Below are 25,427 nucleotides of genomic sequence, written 5' to 3' on the forward strand. Positions count from 1 at the left end.
TGAAAGTGTSTGCGAGAGCACCAAGAGCTGCATTCCATTTACAAAACTTATATAAGTTATTTTCTGAAAGCCATTTAAATACAATGTGAATATACACACAATGGCTCGTCCAGCCTAGCTGTACTGATGGCACTGAGAAAAAAATCTTACTTGGCCAAAGTAGTTTTTTAGATGTCTAACAGGGAAGCTTCAGTTTCACACTATGTAACAGATGACAGATGGGATTTTCCTTTCATATTAGAAAAAAAAARTGACTGAAGGTTTTGTTGCTCAGTCTAGATAAAATATCTGACACCATTAAGGCATYTTACAGGAAGGCAGTAATGGAATATTGCAAATTTTTTCCATTACAGGATTCACACAATAAACTGGACAATTAATTACCAGCTGCCATTCAAATACAGCTCCCTCAGACTGGAAACTTTGTACTTTGACAGAACTTGGGGTACAAGCAGGCTTGTAATTCYCGTCTATATAAATGGTATTCCATTGCATAATTTCGAAGGAAAGCTTCTGCTACAGTCTTGTTGCATCATAAGCATGGGAGTCCAACAGTAATAATGAAGCTGGATGATGAATGAATCATTAAAATCCAAATTAGATGGCATTTGGAGTCACTGCAGGGCTAGAAGCACCATCAACAGAAATAAAACTAACAAGCTCCTGAACAGTTAATKATCACAGATGACAGTGTCTTCAACAGCATTTTCTGTCTGTTCTATCCTCTAGGCAAAATGGCATTAACAGCGTGGCTAGTAAACATTTTCCGAAACTACATTTTATCTCTGGTGCTTAAATTTCCCACGAAGCTTCTATCAAGTACAGGTGAAATAATCTCTGCTGGATGCACTGTTTAAGTCTGTGAAGCATTCAGTGACTCATCAGGTGGACTTCTGATTAAAATTCTATTATGACATGTAGATGACCTCATCAGCTGGAAGAGATCCTGACAAATCACAGCTTTCAACATTTTCTTAARTTTGCATATATAAAAATAACTGTGAGTTTCTAAATATGCATTTTAGGTATAAATGTAGACACAACAGTAAATTACAGGTATATGAGACAAGCATTCTTTTCAGCCATGCTGAGAGACAGATAAAAATTTATCTCAAATATAAAGTCTCAARAAAATGCTAACAACACAGCATTCAAATAATGCCTATTATAAAGACTCTACAGAGGCTTATACCACATTTGATTTTGGTTTTGTTTTTTTTTTAATCCAAATGCCTTCTCAGTGAAAACATTGATTCTACTTAGAACCAAAATAACATAAACCAAATATAGTGCTCTCTATATATCCACAAGATGGTGTAATTTATCCTTATCTGAAATGGTGGTTTAAAACATGGTTTCCAAGTTTGGAAAAAAACAAGTGATACAAAAACGAACAATGAGTTCACTTTGTTGGATGGAAATATGAGCCTTGTATTAAAAATATCATTTGAAATGGCTGAGTTCAGAGCGGGGCTTGTAATTATTGCTTGGTTTCTTGAAGTGTATCATGACAAAAAGACCACTTCTCTAAATGTTTCTAGTACAATCTTTTAAAAGCTTTTACATAATTATTTAGCTAAGCAGGAGAACTCTACCAGTGATTACTCCTTCCTTCACTGGGGACAAAAACATCTACATTGAGTTAACCCTGAACACATAACAGTGCAAGGAAGAACTGCAGGGWCCGAAGAGCAGCAAAAAGTAATGTACCCTATAGTGTGACCTACCTAGTGTAAGATTCAACACAAAAATGAGATGACTCTTGCTGTACACTTACTGCATTACACTGGTAATTACACTAATATCTAAAATACTCCTTTCAAATTTCCCTGTCCTCTCAAGCTTAAMTAGAAATTTCCTTCTGCACTCAGCTGCGGAACTTTGTTCAAAATCATCTCCTTAGAAAGTAAGCTATGGTCCAAATATACAGAACTGCACAGAGGGAAYTCCATATTTTTAAGCAGTTTTCTCTGTCTCTTCAAAAAGAGCTAAGTCAGGGTGCTCTTTAAGGAGACAATCTATAGAAAMACAGGTCTCAATTTGCCTCTAAAATGATGGTGTTCTACTGTATAATCCAGAAATTAGATTATTGGCCCGGTCTTAGAAAAATTATCTGAGATTTCACTATTTAGTATTCCTTGGAAAACTGAAAAGTAGTAAAGAAAGTGAGGAATCAAAGGACAAACTATACTGATGAAGTTCCCTAAGGTTCCCTAAACTCGACAATGAAAAAAATCACTCCAAATTCAGGATAAGCAAATGGAGTTAAGAACATKTATTTATGATATTTTTGAGCTTTTTATTTGTTTTGGGTTTTTTTTTCCCCAGGTGAAAGAAATCAATGTATTTCAGAATTTCAATAAGACAKAATGAGGCAATAGTGGAATTCTGCGTATTTATTCTTTCATGATGCTGGAAGAAGCAGACAAAAACTTGCAAGGAATACATTTGGTCCTCAAACTAATAACTAGGACTTTTTAAAGATTTTGACTGCTATAAATCCTTACAAAATAGAGACCATGTCAGTACTCTTTATTCAATTATTATGTCTACTCCAAAAAATGCCTCAAACTCAGTCAGTAATAACAGAGCCTTCCCATCTCCAATTGTGCTGAAATAATTACAGAGTCTGTATTTTGCAGAAGAGCTACTTAGCCAACCTCCAGTAACTCAGGTCATATGTTATAGAGTGCACACCTATCACACCACCTAGTTTAGTGTTGTTTCCCACATTGTTTCATGAACTGTTACTTTTTTTTAAGGCACACAAAGCTTTGCCTGTTCATAACAATGTGTTACCAAGACCCTCTCTTCTTCACTCCTTACTCAACTGTTTTTAACAATTAATTTTTTTCATTACAATATTCCTATTTTCAAAAGTGAAAAGACGTTTCTAAGTAAGCTGGGGAAAAATGAAGTAAGTAATACAAGTTTCAAATTCTCCCCTATGGATAGAGCAGAGGAGGAAAAAAGATCTCAATAATTTTGACACCAGAAATATAATTTACTCTAACTCTGTGACAGAGAAGAACTGCAATCTCATGCCAAGATTCGTGATTCTTTATAACTCCCTGAGTTACCTGAACTGACACCAGTGATGCCACAACTGGGGCAAGGACAAAATAAACAAAAAAGCCACTATTTAASTGCAGGCACTTATCTAAGATACCCMAAATTAGCATGATTTACATCCTGAACAGAGTCAATAGCTTTTGGAGCTTTCTCAATTAACTACAAAGGCAGTTTGGAACAGTAAACTTCATAACTTGAGTGAATTGTTACATATATAAAGTTAAGCGGGCTGAAACTCAGCAAACCACTCTGGCTGACTCCACACTGACAAGTTAAAGAAACGTATACATAAAACTTGATAAAGATGACTATTTCCAATGATTACTGAAGCAAGTGCAACTGGTCTCAAAAGAAACAAAAGAAAAAGTACTCCCAAGAACAAAAACCCACAGATGATCTAACTTCTCACCAAACAGGAGAAAACACTGTAGGTACTAAGGACTGCTAAGGAAATGAAAACTTTATTAACAATATATTTTTGCTGTAGAAAATTGCTGTTGTTGCCTATTGCAGATGAAGAGGAAAAGGGCAGGGAGGTCCTACAAAAATGTTCTCACTACAGTGAAAGTTTAATTAATGAGAAGTTTTCAAATTCTTTCCCCCTAACAGAGGAGAAGCAAAATTGAAGTCTGAACTAAAAAGATTTAAAAATCCAGAGTCACCCCAAACCCTTACTAATATCTTATCATTAGTATATAACACCTCTAAAACTTACCTCGATAAAGCCCAAAGAAACCTTCATAACGCAGCACTTTCTTGAAGCAATCAAAGCTGTTTTTATACATAAGTTCTCCTACAAAAGAGCCTGTAGAACGTTGGTTTTGCATGCGRGTTTTTACTAAATCAATTGGGTAGACTGCAGTGGCTCCAACAGCTGCAAATAAAATTCAAGATGTAAAAAACCATGATTTTGCATTTGGCTGTTTCACTGCAACTGTCATCTTTCACATTTACATCTAACAGATCAGCTGTATCTTTTCTCTTCATGATATATTCTYGATACATCAAACTGCCTCCCACAGTTTTAACCAAATGCACTTTCCAGTCCTACCTCATTAYTAATCTGATTCTCCTGAAATTTGTTAGGGGACAAATCAGATATCAACACCACCTGGTAATTCGAATGGCTCATAAATTCCAAAAATCTTGCAGACCAGATGATCCTTTCCCCCTCAATCTTACAGTCATCTCAACCCTTAGACACAGCTCCAAGGTAAAGTCTGAGAAGCCTTCCACACTTAAATGGGAGGCAGAAGGGGAAGAAGGGCAAAAGAAAAAAAKAAAAAACCTAAATAGTGAAGATGAATATTCTTTTGCTCAGCCATGACTAACCTCCAGCAACTGAACCAAGGGCAAACCTGTACGCTGATTCTGCAATCTGGATGAGAACAGGTCGAGACACATCGCCTGAAGCTTTCTGTCAAGGCAGGATTTAAAACAAAAGGAAAGACAAGAAAACTAATCAGAACATCTCATTTCCCGAGAGAACATCTCATGATCAGACAGATACAACTATATAGAAACCTGGAAAAAATCCCACAATACACTGGAGATTTTGTTCTCAATTATTATTTCTTTTCTACAGATTTCCAAGTGTCATATAAGGCAGCCTCTTCAAATTGGAACAGCAAAGAAAATAGACTGATAMCACAACAAAATTATACAACACTAAAATCTGTGGTCTAAACGTGGTCTAAATGAGGGCTTACATATTGCTTCTTAAGTCATTAATTTTCTACAGCTAAAAGCAACTCCAGCCTGGAATTTCTTTCTACTGTCGCCAAAACCAGGTATGCCTATCACTTCTCAGGCTTTCAAAACAAGTATGTAAGTATTGTTCACAGACATTAGCTAAAGGAAAATAAGGCTCCATAAAGCACCCCCACAATTTAAATTTGCTTACAGTTTTTGAGTGCTAGATTCAACACAATGAAAAACACATTTCAGAAGTGCTCCAGATTTAAAATTGCTATCTAATGAAAGAAAATAATAAAGATAACAAAAGTTCTGCAGGGGCATTAAATCTTCCATACTTAGTAACACTTTTTGCAGTATGTTCTTTTTAGGATACACAAGTAAAGGAACAAAAAAAAAAATATGGATATATTTGCCTGTGTTTATGTTTTAGTTAATTCCAGCATAGGTGGAGTTGACCAGAAAATAAATGGAAGATACCAGTGTAGCTGAAAATCTTTTCAGTCTCAGCATCAAGCAGCTGACATTAAAAAGAAATTGGGAGGAAAAAATGAAAAAGTAGGACACAYATACAGAAGAAATGGTAAGATTTAAGCAGGTTCATATGTGTKCATCTCTTAGAACAACATAAATCATGGCAGCAAAGACAGCATCCCCAAAGCAAAAACTGAGGAAGCTGCTACTTTCTTCACACATTTTTGGCTACATTTTACTGCCACCTATTGTAACTTATGTTACTTGATATTCAGCCCAATGCAAACKCTTTTAACTCCTTTAGGAGTCTTCTAGGAATAGATGGTGAGCTTTTGGGAGCCAACTTATTTGAATTCATCCCAGCATCATCAACATTTAGTCACTGCTCAAACAAACAGAAAACCACYACCCCAGATACTGTCTTGGAGCGGTAGTGGGGGTGTTCACACAYAGGGGAGGCAGGAGAAGAAAAAAGAAGCAAAAGAGACACATTTGTACACACACACACAGAGGCCTGGCTTATGGCCTGGYAGTCCTAAAAATGTAGCCTGGATCAACTCATTGTGGTCAAACTGGCGTCTCTGCACAGACCCAGAGCAGGAAAAAAGAAAACCAACAAAAAACCCTTAGTCTCACAAGACACAAAGTTAAGACTGCCTTAAAATAGAGACAAACAGAAGGGTTAGTTTTAAATCTATCCATGTAGAAACTTGTGTCAATGAAAATACAAAATATGATAATATGGAAACTAGAAGATCAAGAGATTTGACATCTAAAGAACACTCCTATTTCTTTTTGCCTCAAAACCAAAAAAAAAAGTCCATTTGCGATTTTACCACTGAAAGTAAATATCCTTTAAGTTTTGGACATGCWGAGAATATTAGTACTTTTACTGAATCTGTGGTGATAGTCTGTACATAAGCTCTSCTATTTTGATATTCAGCAGAGTATAAGCAAAGCAGAGAACACACTAAAGCCAGGAATAWGCATGTGTTTTCAGAAACAAGGCCTGCCATTTCATAGGCTAGGTGATGAACTTTACCATYCGTATTCGAAGCAGGAAGTCTCTTTTCCTCATTAAAAGAACAGAAAGCAATGGAATCACAAARCATAAACACATTAATTAGGTGTACATCTAAAATTTACTGAATGGCTGGATGACACTCCTATACACTCTATCGTTCCRAAGTAAATTACATTTGACCTATCAAAATGCAGCCCAACAGAAAGGGGCACAGAGAAGAGATTGAGAGATCATGACACAGGTTAAAAATAAATTCCAGTAAGGTGCTATTCCTCACAGATATTACAGAACACAAGAGAAAACCAACTTAGATGACAAAGAGAGGTTGGCTATCTCTGTACCTGGCACTGGAAATAAATAACACCATCAYACTGGCTTCTGTTCTTACCTGCCTCTGGGCCTCAGCCAAGTTGTAGGGCAACGTCCCTTCCTCCAGAGGAGCAATTCTTTCAATATCAGCTAACGTCAAGCGCCTGAGGAAATAAATTCACATTAGTGTTTGCTTAGAGGTTGGTTTTCAGATCACAAAAAGTTACCTGCACGTGGCTACTACAATAGACTCTCCTGCTCCCCAACACCACCTCCCACTCGTTCTAAGAAGCAAAGAGGAAAGGAAAGAGAGGAGGATAGATAATTCTCCACTTACCCCCTTGGCTCATAAAGATCTGCTAACTGAAACAAGATGTCAACTTCCATGGGTGTAACCTGACCAAATTTCTGGGCTGCCAGAACAAACTCCTCTGAAACAGAATAAAAACAAAGAAAAGWAAATGCAATCAAACCAGAAGAAATAATCCAGAGCACCCCAAGGTTGCTCCACATTTTAGTATAAAGCAGAAGACRCTGGTTGGGGGTGGTGAAAGGGGAGTAGGTTACCCAACACAGAAGTGCTCCTGTCACTACATAAATGTGTGTTTTAAAASGTCTGTCCTTCATGCAAGTAAGTACAACTCTCTGGTCTTAAAGCTTAGCGCTACCAGCAGGATTTAGGATATTTGACATACGGTATCAATCAGCTGCAGGTCAGAGGGAAAATATAAAATAAAAAGCAAACAAAGAAAAAAACCCCAAAACAGGAGTCAAGAGATGTGGAACTTTTCATGCATAGTCCCAGTAGGCCACATTAATGAAACTCTGGTGTTGCACAGGGAATTCTCTATAAAAGTGGTTAGATATAGCAGATAACATCTTGTTCCAAGCTTGTAGATCAGCTTACTGTGCCGCCAATACAAGTTTATGGAATTCTTCAACTACCCTTGAAGGTCACTTTAATAGGCTGCCAATTTGGCAGGAGTCCTAGGAAGTTTTTTAAACTTTTAAGTATCTTYACATACTTTCCTCACCCTGCCCCCACCACCAGTTTACTAGGACCTTTTTCTGATTGAAACAAAATGAAAAAGCTGGAGGGTGGACTCCAACAGGACTGCACAAAACTGAGKGGCAAACCAAGGAATGCTAACGAGACAGGCTTCCCCCACCCCCCCATTGATTTAAAAGCATAGATTTAAGTCTTTCCCTCCATTCAAATGCCCAAGGAAACTTCCAGACTGCAAACATTTCTACCAACCCTTAGTGACTTCCACATCTTTTCTATTTCCAGCCAGAGTACTGTAGATCTTTCTAATGAGCTCCATGTTGTTAAGAAGAGAATTAAATCCATTAAAATAGGAAAAGCTGACCTGATGGGAAGTGGTACCTCCAGCAGCCTAAAGTACAGACAGTATAAAAAAAAAAAAAAAGACAAAGGAGATTGTTACAAGACTCAGAAAAATCTTAAAAGTTTTCAAACAATGTTATTTTACATGAGTGACAGTAGCATAGGCTTGTTTTTTTTTTAAAAAAAAAAAAACTGAAAAATAAAGAACTTGAAACTATGAAAGATACTTATGTTACTGAAACTAATCATGACCAGAATATAAAACTCTCCCCACCCTACAAACCTAAACAAATACATATGCAGGATTATAACAACATAACCAGTAGTAATTTACAAAGTTCAAGTTTCAACTGCTTCAGTTGGAAATGTTTCATAAACTAGCTTATTTCTAGTAATGAGGAAATCTACTTCTACATGTAAAGCATATTATTGCATAGAATATTTCAACAAAACCAAAACATATTCTGAAAAAGGTCAACTGAAACATTTAAATTCACAGGCATTTCAAGTCATGGAAAACCAACAGTAAGCTCTAAGGCTTATATCAGGCAGTCAAACATAATGGGAACAATAAGGCTCGAACAGTTACTCATTTTCAAATGAGAACTGAGCCTATACCTTTGTTTTAAAGTGGTGTTGGGTCTGCACACAGAAAAATTATTGGATCAATTCTCTCTTTAAATTGTAAGATCAATGATCAAGCACATTTCTGAAAAAAATACACACAAGCTTGCCAAAATTTAGCTGACCTTGAGGGAGACTCAAAAATCTTATCTGATGTTTTATGACAGAGCGTATGATAYGGGAAAGCTGTGAGGGAACTATGGAAGAAAGTACCAGATCTCACTGTCAGTCCCTAAGTCTTCTGGCTATGCTTTTTGCTGCATGCATCTTCTAATATTCTGCTCGGAGTTTGCAGTTCTCATCACTTTACACATCCCTCTGGAACTGTCCCTTGCAAGTCAAAGCAGAACAGATCTTTAAGCAGATCTTTAAACCTGAATATGGCCAAGCTTTGGATTACTTGGAACACAATGCTACAAGTTCCCAAAATTAGAAGCTGTGGTCAACRCCAAATGCACCTATTTTCTTTCTTCAGTGAAATTGCAGAATTGCAGTATTTAATTCAGATTATGCACTCCAAACTCAGGCAGAATGTACAGTCAAGTGTAATAACTATCAGTCATATACAGTGAATGTCTCTGGTTGATGTTCCAGTTCCTACATTGTCCTGGGTACTTGGAAGTTACACTCAGAAGTGAAGAATTTACAAAGCAAGTTTTTGAGGATGATGTCCTAAGTGGGATGTAATGGCATTTTCAAATATTTAATACAGTCAACTATGATGGAATGGCTGGAAAAAGGCAAACTCTAYATTTGTAGGCCACTACCAAGGTCCATTTACACGCTTTGTCTTCTGTCTCTGGAGACAAAGAACATTGAGGGCATGTATTCTGCAATCAGGGTTAATTTYCTCATGTGTAGATAATAACCACTAAACTTTAAAAGATGCATCTGCAAGCTGGATTACATGYCACACAGTGGTCAAGGTACATAAAAAAGAAATCCCACATCTGTTATCCCAGGTCTTTGTCAGCTGGGATACCAGAACTACTCACAGCTACAAGACATTCTTCTACAAATGGTGTCAGCATGTGTGGCCGGATAGTGACCATAATGTCCCTGAAGTCCATAGCTGTGACTTTTCCAGACTGAGCATTGTCTCTCTGTACAAAAGCTTGTTTTGCATGTTCTAATTGTATCTCCTGAAAACATATGGGGGAAAGAAACAGTTAGATTCAAAATCATCACCTTAATACTTAAACTAAACATAAAGAAAGCAATCCTACCAGACTTCTCATATTAACARAACATGACTACATGTAATCTAATTTTAATTGGCTATTGTATGCATATGGTATGTAACTTTCAGCCTTTCCTATCAGGAACATATATGGTCTCCATCATTGACCTCAATAACTAGGACAACATCATKATTTCTTTGCTGCCTGGACATTATGGCATGCAGTACATTTAACTGAGAAATAGAGAACGCAGATCAACACACCAATGCAAATAATCTCCCAGTCATGAACATTGAAGTGTTCCATGATGTGCATTATCCAGTTTATTGCATGTGTCACAGCAGGTCAAAATACTTTCTGTAAAAGCACTCACTACTCCTTGAATGAGGACAGTGAAATCATCAGATATGCATGTAGAGCCCTACTAATCTGGAAAGGATTCCCTCAAAAAGCATCCTCATTTAAAACATAAAGTTATTTGTCTACAAAAGACACCAGCAGTTTAATTTAGAACTCCTTGTATCATGACTGATCAAAGGTCAGTTCTCAGTATTTCAGCAGTAGTAASAGGCATAAACATTATCTGATGCAACCACCTGATAATCTCATTTTGTGATTCAAATATTCTACTGAGAAAAGAGAAGAAAGGCATTTAACCTCTCAAAGCTGTATCTTTTCCTCCTGTGACCTTCAGCCTTTCTACTTAAATTACTGTTAGACTATTTTCTTCMTTTTTTCATTTAAAAAGTACAATCCTCCACAGATAGTAACTTGATATTACATATGAATTTTTTATTCAGTTCTACAGGTTTGTAAAAAAAAAATACCTTTGGTCATGTAGTTTGACTTCCCAACCTGTATTTTTAGCTGAATGGATGAACACAAATCATTGCCATGTCTTCCCTTTAAATTTCAGTGATTATTAAAATKTCTTCACTGGAAATGCAGTGCTTATTCTGCATACATATTCATAATCAGTTATTCAGAAAATTGAATCAGAGCAAAAGTATGTCAGCAATACCAAGCAAGTCTTGCAGTGGACCATGACACTATCCAACATATCCATTATATTTGCAAATATGTGCCTTAAAATACATACTAATTCAAGACTCAAGCTAGTCAAGAATCACCATCATGATGAATTCACAGTAAGTATGATCACCTGTAAATTGCTATTTGTCTTGCAGGAGCATTCAAGGAARTAGTGAAGTGCAAAAGGCAAATTCTGCCAGAGATCTGCAGATGCCACCCTGCCCTCCTTCTGTCCATTCAGTTCACACTGCCACTCAAACCGTGCTTGTCTTTTCATTTCAGCCTTCTGAAAGGTCAATTTTAGTCCTAATTTCTATTTACAACACTATACCCTGATCTGAAAGGTATGATGAGAAACTAATATATTAGGAAGGAATGGAGTTGGAGGGGAAAGACTGGCCAAGGTTTCACTCCCAGAATTAATCTGAAATTTCTTYTTTTGATGGGAAACGCTTGTGGGGGTTATAATTTGAACTGGTTACAATTTCAGTTCTACCACGTTTTCTCTACATTACAGACCCCTACGTGGAGATGTTACAATTCAGCAATAATACTCACTCTGGCTGGGTGCTGCCACGCAAGTTCTTACTTCACTCCAGTTGAGACTATTTCAACAGAAATTTGGAAGGAAGCAATTTTGGAAGGTTTATGGTGAGATAAGCAAAAGAACACAAAGACTTTGTCAGCTTGAGGCAGGTAACAATTCGGGAGGCAGAGAGCTCTGCAGAGGAGTTAGGTATAATAACTCTTGTATCCTAAATAATCATCACCTAGCAGGTAGAAACATATGTACAATTGAATAAAAATATTTGTCATTAAATGGAAGCACCAACAGAGAAAAAGTAAATTCTCTTTAGCAGAAGGATTACATGGGAAACTACGAATGTTGCTTTCTTCTCCTTCCTTCATTCAATTTGCTTTAACCCCTAAAAAAGCTGGCAGTGTTTTGCTGGCAGAGTCCAGCACTAAAATGCTGTAAAAAACCTGGACACCACTTGCAGAAGTCCAGTCTGTTCCCAGCTGTGTACCCCCTTCAGTGAATCTGGAGGTATTACACCATTGGTGGGACCTTGGCTGACAGAGATGTCCTAGCCATAGAACAAAGCAGGGTCTGTGCTCCAAAGAGGTACATCAAGTGCATGTTTCTTGTCACCACTCAGCTAACTGCAAAAAGGCTGCTGGTGCTACAGCTGAGAATAAGCCAAAACACCCCATCCTCTCCTTGCTAACATGATTCTTTCCAATTTTCTTGGTAAACTGGAAGCCACTAGAGAGAATTATTCCACTTGGTTAAACACACAGTCAAGGTCTTGGTGCTGCCATTAGGCCATCTTCTTGACAGCCAGAAAAAGGCCACTTAGCTGTAGACAGACAGCAAGACAAAACTGTGAATGGATGATGTCAGTCTTCTGAAACTCCCTATTCACACCTCCTCCTGAGTTCAGAAACTAAGCCCTGGTTCAAAATGGTTTAAGCCACATTGCAGATAGACAGAGAAGACTGACCTTCTCAAAAAGGGAGATTTTTTATGTTACAGTTATTTTCAGCAGTGCAACACATTTTCCAGTTTTTACCAAGCAAAAAGAAGCACAGGCATCTTTGGACGTTAGCAGGATGGCACACAAGAATATGCAGACAATCACATGGTAACAAATACTCTCAAAGCTAAATTTCACCTATAAAGTCTGTCACAAACAAACCAGACATATACCACTTTTCTAAYCATAGCACAATACATATCAATGCAACAAACTCCTTAAAGTGTTTACCTCAAAAGGCTATCCATTCCCTCAAGCCTCCATGACTGAAGGCTGAGATGGCCCACAGCGTGACTATGTTTCAAAATGAGGCTCAGTAGCTACTAGCAATTTATCAGGGAATTCTTTACAAGATGTTTTTAACATCACTTATGTTGTGTATATGCAGCTAATATAAAAAAATATCACCTTAAAAATAAACCGAAAAACAATGAAGCAAAGCTGCAGTCTTCAGAGACTATATCCGACTTGCAATAATTTTATTGCTTCACCTATGTCAGTCCCGTATTGTTTACCTACACTGACTAAGGTTTAAAGAAATACAATTCTCATTACTTTGCAATACAAATTACACATCCTAAAGAACCTTCTCCAACTAGACTTTCTGTAAACTCAGACATACATAGAAAACAAGCACCTTCCCTGATGCTGGAAGTCCAGAATTMCCCCAGGAAGCATAAGACTTTGTAAAAAATTAATTTGTACAAGGTGGCAGGCATGCTGGCACCAGAATTCTAATGAAATTATTTCTCTTTGTAGAGATTTTACCTCAGCTTTTACTTACAGCTCATTAAAAGCTTCTTTACTTTCCACTTAAGATAGAAATTTATGTTTGCATTCCATCCCAATGGATCTACAAGTCATCAGATACAGCAGAGTCCTTGCCACTGGAGTAGATCCCAAGGTTCAATTATAGAGAGTACTACTTCATCASCTAAAATGCTGGGCATAAATAAATTCCCAGACAACGCAGAAACGGATTTACCGGGCCCACACAGAAGCATATGTTAAAATGTGGAATAGATTTTACATGCTGAGAAAGCGGCTGATGCTGTTCTTCATAAAGTAGACTTGCCACTTAAGTGATGATGGGATATGACAATACCCAAACAGATGTTGGATGTGATGGGTATACAGTGTAGATAGATGAGCTAATTTTAGGCTAGCAAATGAGACACAGAGTAAAACAACACACCTGGAGCTCTAGGTTGATGCAAATAGATTGTTAACTGTATTAGGGCCAAGGAGTTTGGAGGCTATACTTTCAGGCATCTCTGTTACTSCAGACAGAAAAAGTGATGGCAGGATATAAATATTCAGAAACCCATATAAACACTTTGTATTTAAAGCCACAAGAGATCCATCTTGAGCATAGATAAACTATACTAATGTTACTTTCTAACTACCTAGAGCTTTGCCAGAAGTGATGATTAGTCCAAATGCTGCAACAGATAATGAACATGGAACTTGTTTATGTGAAATAATAGGACCCCATGTAAAGGAATTTGAATCTAGCTAGATTATTCGAYTAAAAGTTGCAAATTGCATTGTACTTACGAAGCAGTACCCACAGTGCCTTACAGAACCATCTGGTCCACGTTAAGAGCAATGTAAAGTGCATTCACACATCAGGAATGCAGAAAGGTAATYTGGTATCCACTGTGGTCTCCTGCTGTCTAAGGTCCAAAGTCTAGACATCAGACCAAGAAGACTGACTCAYGCACAGACAGAATGTCAAAGAGAAAGCCTTGAATACCAAAGGTTACAGAGCTTAAAGGAAGATTTCCATGCCTGTGAACAGCAACTCTCCAATCTGTGCCGAGAGCCATTTCTGTGCCCAAACTTCAGCATCTGTAATACAATGCTGCAAGGCAAGGATCAGCAGGGAAACTTCGGTGATTCAAAGATTTACAGTTCTAAAAACTGTGTAAACAGAAGTACTCAGTTACTGTGACTGACTGTGCCTACTAAAGGACTATACTGATAACAGGAAGCTTCAGTGGTCTTAGGACAATTAATTTATTTGAAAGTCCTTGCTGCCTGCACCAATGCTGAGAGCATCTTTATTAGCAGCACTAGAACTTTTCCTGAGTGCATCTCACCTCTCCAGAGGACACCCAGAATTGTCATCCTTAGTGTCTCCTTATTATGCTCTTCCTCCCGTGTTTCTGACCTATACGGATCATTACCAAAAGGGCTGGCTGGTTCCAGGATCACTGATATGTTCCAAAACAATCAATTATCCCCAGAGCACGATCCCATCCAAGAAAAGTCCTTTCAGATAAGTAAAGAAGAACATCCCTCCACTAGTAGTTGAGAAAAACTAGTAGTTAGGAACTGTCTCCAAAGTCAGAAAACTCGTGCCTCAGCTCCTGCTTTTCTTAATTCAAGTTAAAAAAAATGAAACAACCCAAGGAAAGAACTCAAATATTACAAATACCCAGCCTGAAGGTTACAAATTCTTTTACGTCTATGACTCTAACCTCTCTTAACCTCTCTTACAACCCTTATACAAACACCCTTTTTTCTTCTTTTTTTATGGTGAAAACGTGTTCTTTTTTCATTCTAAGTTTTTCTACAGATTTTCCTCAGATCTCTAAGCAAATAGACAGATGAGGCAAACATGATTGGTACTTGGTTAAAACTGTGACTTTAAACCACCAAAATCAGGATACATATCTGAGGCTTATTCTGTAGTTGGAAGGAGATACCAGAACACATTGCCAGAGGCATTTTTTCCTAATCAAGCAGCACATTTGCTTTTTCATTCAAAAGAGGTTCTGATTCCTATTTCTGTCACAAAACTGGTTTATGTCTTAGCTACTTAGGAGTTACAACAGTCAATACAAAACCTAAGGGAAAACGATGTAATCATGTGATACCTGACGTCCTCTTCATACAAAGTTAATTAGGCTCTGTTCTACAAAGTCAATTTGAAACATTTGTCTCAATAGCATTATCTTAATTATTCCTCATCAAAATGATACCACCTCCTACTGTGAACTAACATACTTGTGTAAACAAGGAAAAAAGAAACCTTGCAGTCTTGAAGCAGGTTCCCATTTTAAAACTCTCTAGTGTAAATACTAATACAGGCATTAAGTACTCAGGAGGAATACAAATAAGAAACTCATGTGTTTCACCTCTATTCCTACTGAAGACTATTTTTAACAGTACTGCTGAAATACAGAAAACTGATTTGTTCTTTTATTAGCATAATATTTTACTTTCTGTAACAAAGAGCCCACCCAAAAGCATGAACAGTGAAGAATTCCTTGTAAAAATTAGTGTTTTACTCTCCATATACTACAGGCAAATTTTCCCTGAGATAATCTTAATTAAAAAGAGATCAAAAGTAAAGTGTGTGGAAATGGCTTGCAACAAAGCAATTTTATCGCATATCAGCTCTGAATTAAATATATATTTGATAAACATGCTGTTTACAGGCAGAAGTACTTAATATGAGTCTGGCAAGTTGAGTCCAAAATGTTCAATACTGTTATTTAACATTCTTGATTTGTAGACTTAAAAATAAGGGAGATTTTCAGACATCTATGTTTTGAATTTCAGGAGTCTACGTTTTGAATTTCAGAAGTCTACCTCTTGAATTTTATGTCTATGTCTACACAACAATGTAGAAAAAAATCGCCTTCGGCATACAGGTGCAAAAACAAAGGAAAAAACTCCAGCTAGCCTGAATCAGCAGTCTTATCAATAGCATATCCTATTTATCAACATATTATACACGTAGAGAACTCTGACTGTAAAAGCTTATACTTGGTATATATCTCAACTTTGCTGCCRGGATGGTATTTGGCAAGTTTGCAAATATTTTGATTCTTGCATCCTTCTTGACAAACCATGCTGTATTAGACCCACCAGTAAAAACTGAGTGAATTCCGGGTATGTCAGGTGTCTTTTTCTATCCTTTCCAAAATGCAGCTGTACGAACTCTGAATTCCAGTTAAAAGGAATGTGCTGATGAATCGTGGTCTGGCCAAAAACTTGTTTAGCATCCTCTAGGAAAAAAAGAAAAATGTTCATTTAATAATAACATAAAACAATAGAGACAAACATATAAACAAATATGATATTTTGGAACAAGAATATTGTTCATATAAATTAGTAACATATTGTAAAGCAAAGCTAATGTTTTGTGTCTACCCAAATCATCACCCTCATAAATAGTTTCTGAATAGTATTTTTATTTGTGAAGTTTCATACCCATATCGTCTCATTAAAAGTAACTCGGATATTTCGAGTTTCAAATTCAAACAAGAAAAGATTACACTTAAAAGACAATTWATAAAAAGATGGCTAAAGCTAACCGATTTTCAGCATAACCTTTTCAGGCTGCTAACAATGRAAGTTTTGTACAACTATAATTCAGGCTTTTGAATTTTTCCCAGAGTTCTCCACATTCAAACACATCAACTACAAAAATACCACTATTTAAAGATCCACCTTTTATGGAGTTACTTACAGAAAGAGTGACAAACAGGACAGGGTATGGGGGGAGACATGGCAGGCAGGAACAAAAACTTATCACTAGCACTATGCAGACTTTAAGCCTAAATCTCTTCTACAAGGAGGGGGGCAGCATGACAAGTAYGATCACATCTAAATACAAGCTTCATAGTTAGCAGTTGCAACTGGGCAAAGTTTACTACACACCTGGCAGATTGCTAATACACAGAAGTTTCCATGAAGAAACAACTACTTGATATACACCAAATCATACAGTAATAAGGACCACACACTTCTGGAMCTAGATTGCATAAAGTGTAACTAATGAAAACAGCAATGAGATCTGAGTAAGTGCTKGTCTCAAAGGACAGTACCCATTTCAATGCAATAGTTTTGTCTCAGCCAAGAAAACAGGGTAAAGATACCCTCTGAAGACAAGCTCAAGACCAGAGGTTCCCAGCTGCTATACACCTTTCTAATTGCTGTGTGACTCCTCCAGCAACTCAAGCCAAGAGCCAGTTCTTGTCTCCTGGGAGCTCCTGTGAACACAGAGAGACAGTTCCCAGGAGATACTCCCTGCCCACAGGCTGGGCCAGGAGCTGTTCTGCTCCCTTCACGCTTTGTTGAAGAAAGACCAGRAGCCCAAACCACGAGCTCCTGTCTGTCTCTGTGAGCAGCAGAGCTGTAAGCCAGTTCCCAAGCATGGCTAGAGCCTGGGGTTGAGGAAATCAGCACAGCTTAGTGTTTGCCTGTGTGCAGAACAAGCTGGGAGTCACCTCACTGGAGCCAGCCTCTGCCTGCCAGGCAAGACTGGSAGCCACCTTCCAGCTCATTCCAGTGCCACAAGCAAAGGTGGGAGCTGACTCCATGRGAGATGAGGTCATGTCTCCTGTGCATGTTGAGTTTTGGCTTCTGGTTCAGTTCATGCCAGGCACGCACAGCGGCTCTGTTGACTCGGGAAAATCCACCCAGGGTGGAATCCCCACTTTTAGGCAAGGAAGCAGGAAAAAGTGAGAGTGTAATGGCACAGCTGAGAGCCAGGAAGATGTCAGGAAGGGCCCAAGCAAATGAAGAATAAAGACAGAGAAAAAATGGTCACAAAGAGATGAGAGGGGCAGGGATCCTGCTGCATCAACCCAAAAGCCCTGCATATGATATTACCCCCAAAAATAGCTTGTTCTAAAGCAAGAATACTTCACAGGGAGAGCAGAAAGAAAATTGCAGACCTCTTGCCATCTCTCAACCCAGTCAGTAGTTTCAGCTTTAAAAACACAGCACCCACTGATCCCAGGAAAAAAATCAGTGGTGAAAGAGCAAGTTTGATTTAACTTACAAACAGAAAGACTAACCCCAGTTAACCTCAAATTCATAAAACTCATAACTCCAAGTCCTAATGTCCTATGAGAATTTTCTCCATGCAAAGTCAATGCCCYCAGGACAGCCCCATTGTTCATACAYGTCTTAAGCTCCATCACAGCCCGCTTGGATCTTGTCTGCCAGCATTCTCCAGGAGCAAAATTCTGCCCTCAAGGCAGTGGGAAAGAAAGTCTATTGGTTCAGGGTGAGGTCCTATCCCTCTACTTGAAGTCTTTCATTTAGGGTGCTTCCTACTGACACAGCTCAAGGCACCTTGCCACATGTCACTGGAGAACATATTTATAAAGTTCTTGATTTCTGCCAGACTTTCTTCAGCTTTCTGCCAGACTTTCTTCAAAGAAGGCAACCAGCATGAAGAAGACAGCCTGTCTTGCCTGCACACAAGAGAAAATGAAGGTTGCCTTTTTCTGCTAGTGACCACTGCTTTTCCAGAGAAACAAAATACATTCCCAGAACACCAGTCACCTATCTCTTGCACAGAAATCACATGGCTCATCTGCTTCCTGTTTCCCTCTCATCTCACCTGCAGTTTCCCCAGAGTAAGCCACTGACACTGTGTGGATGAGATTATGAACAAATCATAATTTACCAAAAGCTATGTTTGGTTCGATTCCAAACTTGCCTTTGTCAGAGGAAAAAAAGGTGCATTCTTACCTGATGTAAAGTAAGAGCAGAAACTTAGCTAGTGTTAAAGGAATCTCATATTCATTTAGATGGGGCAARGCTCCACATAATCCTTATYTCAACTTGTTAACATACAAAAGCTGCAGTCTCCTTTGAATATGCCACTGTAATTTTATTTTAATTCATTATCATACATTAGCCACCTCGAATGAACAATGTATCCTGCTGCCCCAGCACTGTCTCCTGTCTTCCCTGTCTAGAGGCCAAAATAAAAAAAWTTAGCCCAGCTCAAAAAACTGAAACATACAATCATAGAATGGTTTAGGTTGAAAGAGATCTTAAAGATCTCACTAGACCATGTTGATCAAAGCCTTATCCAAACTGGCCTTGAACAATTCCAGRKATGGGCATCCACAAATTCTCTGAGCAACTGCTCCAGTGTCGCACCAACTGCACCATAAAGAATTTCTTCCTTGAATCTAACCTAAACCTACTCTCTTTCAGTTTAAAACCATTGCCCCTTGTCCTWTCTTGTAGGCTCCCTTAATGGTACTGAGAGGTTACRATTAAGTCACCCCAAAGCCACTTCTTCTTTGGGCTGAATAATCCCAATCCTTTCCACTTTTCCTCACAGGAGAAGTGCTCCATCCCTTCAGTCCTCTCAGTTTTCCTCTTCTGGACTTGTTCCAACAGGTCCATGTCTTTCCTGTGCTGGGAAYCCCAGAGCTGGATGTTCCAGGTGGGATCTCACTAAAGCACAGCAGAGGGGCAGAATCCCCTCCCTCACCCTGCTGGCCACGCTGCTTTGGATGCAGCCCAGGACACGAYTGGCTTTCCTGGCTRTGAGTGCACATTCCCAAGACATGTCCAACCATCAGGACGTGAAAATAATGGTAACTTCAGACTAAATACAACGTTTAATTATTGGCATTATAAGAGGCAAAGGAATGCAGTGCAATGAAAGTGAAAACCTCACCAAGCCACTTAGGAATACGGTCAGGTCTYTATCCAGGCCATTTGCATTCCCTTGTCTATTTTAGAGATTAAAGGCCACAAGCACACCTTAGAAGTTCATGTGAGTACAAATATCACTCCAAACAACCTAAGCCAAAGAACTGCACTTAAATTTTGCTATGACTTGAAAAACACAGACTACCACATTAGTGCAGATACAGTAAGAGAACTCCTCACACTATTTGATCTTTTCACAGTCATACTGTATACTGCTATCAATATGACTTGGCAAGTAATACCAGATGCTTTTCTGACAGAATGCATGTTGGATTATACAGTGCATGCAGCTGACTGGAAGACTGCCTACTGTGCCTACTGATTCTTTGATGGCATGAGACGTGGTATCCTCTTTGCCACTGCCTTTTTACACATACCCTGTACTTCCTTTTTGCAACCATTTATGGTGCACAAACTCCTATGCTTAGCAGTGTTTTTCCTCTTCCCTCGCTAGGTCTAGGTCTCATCACCCTTTCATTTACCACGTCACTGACTCTAGCCTCATCTGTAGCCAAATTGCTCAATTCAGACATTAAAAACCATTCATACCCCATGAAAAAGCTGAAGAGTTTTAGCTTGTGATTTAACCATCAAAAGGTATCCAATTATATATCAGAACTCACTCCAAGTTATTGCTCATTTCTAATGGTATCATCTCCTAATCATCTAAGCCCAGTATTAAAATAAAAAACAGACAATGAAAAAAAAATGTAGTTTTGCCTTAAACCTACAGCTGGAAGCYCCACAGCTGTCCACAAGCCACTTAATACAGCAAAACACAGACAAGGTGAGGTGTGCTTCAGTACTTCAGTAGCCAGGAGTGACTCCCCATATATTTAAATCTTTTTTTAAAGGAACCTAAAGCTACAGAATGATTTGTGATGGAAAGGACATTTGGATTTCATGGAGCCYAGCCACCACTCAAAGAAGGTCCAACCTGAACAAGTTGCTCAGGGCCATGGCCAGATGAGGTTCGAACAGCGCCCGTCATGAATTTTTGACTCAGGACCCCAGGGTAAGGGAATGCCGAAATTCCACGGGGTCTAGTTGGAGGCCTGTCACTACTGGTGTTCCCCAAGGTTCAGTACTGGGCCCAGTATTGTTTAACACACTCATCAATCACCTGGACAAAGCTGGGAGGAGTGGCCGATTCCCGGAGTTCTGTGMAGCCCTTCAGAAGGACCTCAACAGGTTGGAGAGATGGGCAGAGAACAAGAATATGAAATTCAGTGAAAGCAGACGTGGGGTCCTGCACCTGAGGAGAAATAACCCCATGCAGCAGCACAGGCAGGGGGCYGATCTGCTGAGAAGCAGCTCTGAGAAGAAGGATCTGGAGGACCTGGTGGACAACRAGCTGTCCATGAGCCAGAGGGGCCCCTGTGGCCAAAAAGGCCAGTGGTGTCCTGGRATGCATTGGRAAGAACATTGCCAGCAAGCTGAGGGAGATGATCCTGACCCTCAGCCCCAGTGGCACCACACATGGAATACCATGTCCAGTTCTGGGCGCCTCAGTACAAGAAAGATACAGAGCTCCTGGAGCAGTTCCAGTGGTGGGCTMCAGGGATGATTAGGGGACTGGAGCATCTCTTTCACGAGGAGAGGCTGAGAGAGTTGGGCCTGTTCAGCCTCCAGAAGAGATAACTAAGAGGGGAACACATTAATATGTGTGAAGACCTAAAGGGGGGCTGCCAAGAGGATGGACCAGACTTTTCTCAGTGGTGCCAAACAACAGGACAAGAGGCAAGGGGCAGAAACTGATGCACAGAAAGTTCCACCTGAATATAAGGAAGACTTTCTTTACTCTGTGGGTGTCTGAGCACTGAAGCAGATGGCCTAGAGAGGCTGTGGACTCACTCTCACTGAAGATACTCAAGAACCATGGGGACACAATCCTGTGCCATGTGCTCTGGGTTGACCCTGATTGAGCAGGAAGGTTGGAGCAGAAGCTACACTGCAATCCCTTCCAACATGACCGAATCTGTGATTCCGTGAGTACCTCCAATGACAGAKATTCCACAACCTCTCTGGGCAACTGCACTTTGATCCTGAACAAGTACTTAATCAAAATATCTGATATATGGAAGCTTTAAAATTCATTTCAGAACACTGGTTTAATTGTTTTAGTTTTAAAAAGGCAAAATGTTAATGCTTCAATGCCAAGAGCCATAACAGCACAAAATAAATTTAAAGCTAGCAAAAGATACAGCCATTTGTGTGTTTGCATTGTTTGAACCAGAGCTGTAGGAAAGCAAAACAAAYAACAGGCTGATTATTTCAAAGATTCATTTTCAGAAATCCATGCTGTCACTTTTATCAATTTTTTAAAAATATTCAGCTTTGAAACCCAATTTTAAAATAAATTGCAAGGCTCTAAAACAAATAATTGTTTGTCCCTGCACGATCTCTAACTAAAAAATAGCTACCTTGTCATTCGTTTCTGATCACTGCATGAAAGAGTTTTAATCTCCCTCCAGGTGAACTGCCTGCTGATTTACAGTGGGGGTTTTTGGTCCTTTAAGTCCTGGGGACCTTCTTCTCTGCAGTGTACTGATSTGTATGTTTAAATGCTTATTGTACAAACAAGCATGCTGGATTCACATTTTCACTCCTGTGAGTCCATTCCATTTTCATTCCTATGACATCCCATTTCCYGTGTTTAAACAGTAAAATAGAAATAAAGTAYGCTTTGGAATAACTACAGACACTCYTGATACAACAAGGACCATCAATATTTGCCAAGTGAAATTTGGATTTATAAGTGAAGCTGGCAGAGTAGAAATGGAGCACATAATTTGACAATAACAGGAGTATATTACACGACTCAAGAAGTGGGGGTGGTTTGGAAAAAAAGAGAGCAGCTCAGGTCAGTGCAATTTATCTTGCTCTATCTTGTGGTATCACTACCATTCTAAAAAAAGATTCATTCAAAAGAGTGCAAAATCCTGCTTTAGTGCACTTGATCCATTTAGACTAAGCTCAATTTCRCCTGCACCTGAAAAATGTGGCTATACATATATACTTTCATATGAACACCTGAAAACTCCCAGAATTCACTTTTTCTGGATAACTTTGAATGTATATGGTAATTTATTTTTTCATAGGACTAGTTCCTCCAAACTCAGAGAAAATTCCCAAAGWCAAAATTTAACTCAAATAATAAAAAATGCAACTTTAACCAATCTGATTATGTTGAACTAGTCCAATTATGGAGTAATGCTGAACAGTAATGGACAAGCAACAGGTTTTTGCTGCTGAACATAAGCCAGTGCTGCTTGTATGCAACCAAAGTCAAACATCAAATGCAATGCCCCATGTGGGCAAATGAAATCATCATTTGGACTCATTTCTGTTATCCCTATCATGGAGATGTAAAAACACAGGACTTTCAGATTCCAGACTGAATCAACACCTTGTTGTTTTAATAGTGGCAGGGGCTAATTTCACTGTACTTGTCCAGGAATAAAAAAAAAAATTTCAGAATTCACATCTTTGTTTCTACAGCAATTTAATATATCAACCAAAGGGATAAAAGCAAACTCAAACTCAAAGAAATAATCCTAAACGCAAAGAAATAATCCTAAACTTTACACTTTACTTTCCAGCATAGACTTGAGTGCTCTATGTTTTAAACAGCTATTTTGCTTAGATAGATGATTTTAAAAAAAAAATCACTTTCCTGCAAAGCATTAACATACATTTTCCCTCACTTAAATACTTCAATTTCAAATACACCACAAAATGTACTCCCACAACTGTACTGTATTAGTATAAAACTATTTTAGTTCAATTAAAATGTCTAACTATCTACCCTCAAACCTATCTAAACTGTAATTTTCACTTTGAGCACTTCCAACATGCTCTCAGTTTTGTTTTCTTTTATCAGCTTATCAAATCAGGTCCTGAATTCCAAATGTTAGGAAAAAATAGTCATTAACTGCTAGGTAACAGCACATTTTCCAATTTACAAAACTAAATTACACACACCACAAAAATATGTGTATTTTGCTATCTGAAATTTCATATTAAAATCTGTAATAACAAAACACGTTTCTGGCTCTTGGACCTGCTGAAGTTTTTACCTTCTAATCTGCAATTCCAGGCCAATTTAAAAATGGGAGGGGGAAAAATCTTAATAAAAAAAAAAAAAGCTTAAAGTGATATACTGCTCCTGACATGGTTTAAAATATGGTCTGTTGTGGAAGCTTTCGGTTCCTCTCCAACTGCTGCCTAGTAATCATGCTGGGCTTTTTTTTCCAACAGGATATACATATGGCTAACCCTCAGCTTACCGAAGAGTTACTCCATTAACCAAAGAGTGACCTCATACAGCTGAAATTTACTCTCAAATTGGCATRAACCCACCTTTTCCACATCTATCTTTTTTTCTTTTTAGGTAGTATGAAGTAGCAGCAGAAAGCACAATATTTTAGCCATCTGAGCATGTAGCATTCTTGAATTATCCCACCAATTGGAAGTGCTCTCTGTTACCTCTATCTTTTAAAATTGGAGCCATTACAGTCAATTTTGCAAATCTACCATTGGCCTTTCGTAAAAAGAGGATTTTTGACCTACTGAACTGGAACAACTTCCGAGCAGTTCTTCAGATCTCTGACAAGATACCACACAACACATACATGCCAATCTGATATTCCTATGTATCTACATTCAGCTGTTCAAAAACACTGCTCATAAATYACTTTAAAAGTTCCAAAAATCAGGGAAGTTCTTTTTTAAATAAAAGCTGATCGTTAAAGAAGTGCAATAAAGCTCCACATATATAAAAAAATGGATGCCCTCACAACTCTTTTTCACCTCTCGATAATGTACCAACATCTGGACCCTATCAATGAGAAGTAAAAGCTTATGATACTTGCTGGGCTGCCCTTAGAAAATGTATTGGTTGACTTGGTACACCCTCAGGCATTAAAAAAGACTGTAGTGTGAGAGCCCCAATGGAGTGCTAGTATCCTTAGAGACAACCACAGCAGGGCAGAGCAGTAGGAAGCTGGAGTCTCCCACTGAAATTGGTCACTTCTGTTCAGATGTGAACTACATCCATTCTGTGACTGGAAGAAGAAACAAAGGCTGTACAGCACCTGTTGTACACACAGGTGAKATGAAGATCAGTACTGGTAAATAAATATCAGATGGTGTAAGCAGACTTTAAAAAAGACAACCAAACAGATYCCCCAAAATGCTCACAACAAACCATAAAGTCCAGTACAAATCCTAACAAAATGTCCAGCATGCATTCTCTTTCAGGAGAGARACATTAGTTACTGAAGATAATTCATTGCCCTAGCCAAACTTTTCAGCAAGGACAGAGCAGCCCTACAGATTAATTTTATATTAATAAAAACATCATACAAAACATGCTTGTACCTTTTTCCCAACCAAAAAGACCCATGATAAGCTTCAATTTCAYAAATCTGCTGAAATTGTTCTTTTTATCCTCTTTATGTCCCCTGTTCTGGTTGTTTCTGCTCTTGTTACTTCTAAAAACAATTAATTCACTTCCCTGTGGCACGTACATACAGTATCCCATTCAACTTGGCCCTAATTTTTGAACGAGATACTTGCGTATTTCTGTTACCTGTGTTAAACACTGGAAATACCACAAAAAAAAAAAAAAAAAAAAAAAAAAAAAAAAA

General features: G+C 38.5%; 1 protein-coding gene across 2 annotated transcripts in view; it reads right to left on the reverse strand.

Annotated features, from left to right (window-relative positions):
- SLC25A13 (solute carrier family 25 member 13) overlaps positions 1–25,427 on the reverse strand; it is a 99,752-nt gene that overhangs the window by 32,282 nt on the left and 42,043 nt on the right. For both annotated transcript variants that reach the window (XM_057370670.1, XM_057370671.1), the window contains exons 5-11: positions 16,177–16,316; positions 9,542–9,688; positions 7,833–7,971; positions 6,912–7,005; positions 6,654–6,738; positions 4,405–4,489; positions 3,788–3,946 (exon numbers count right to left, since the gene is read on the reverse strand). In XM_057370670.1, coding sequence (XP_057226653.1) covers positions 3,788–3,946; positions 4,405–4,489; positions 6,654–6,738; positions 6,912–7,005; positions 7,833–7,971; positions 9,542–9,688; positions 16,177–16,316 — 849 coding nt within the window. The remainder of the gene's footprint in view (positions 1–3,787; positions 3,947–4,404; positions 4,490–6,653; positions 6,739–6,911; positions 7,006–7,832; positions 7,972–9,541; positions 9,689–16,176; positions 16,317–25,427) is intronic.

The sequence above is a fragment of the Malurus melanocephalus genome, unplaced genomic scaffold, assembly GCF_030028575.1.
Source record: "Malurus melanocephalus ecotype Western Australia unplaced genomic scaffold, MMel_1.1 scaffold_130, whole genome shotgun sequence".
NCBI lineage: Eukaryota > Metazoa > Chordata > Aves > Passeriformes > Maluridae > Malurus > Malurus melanocephalus.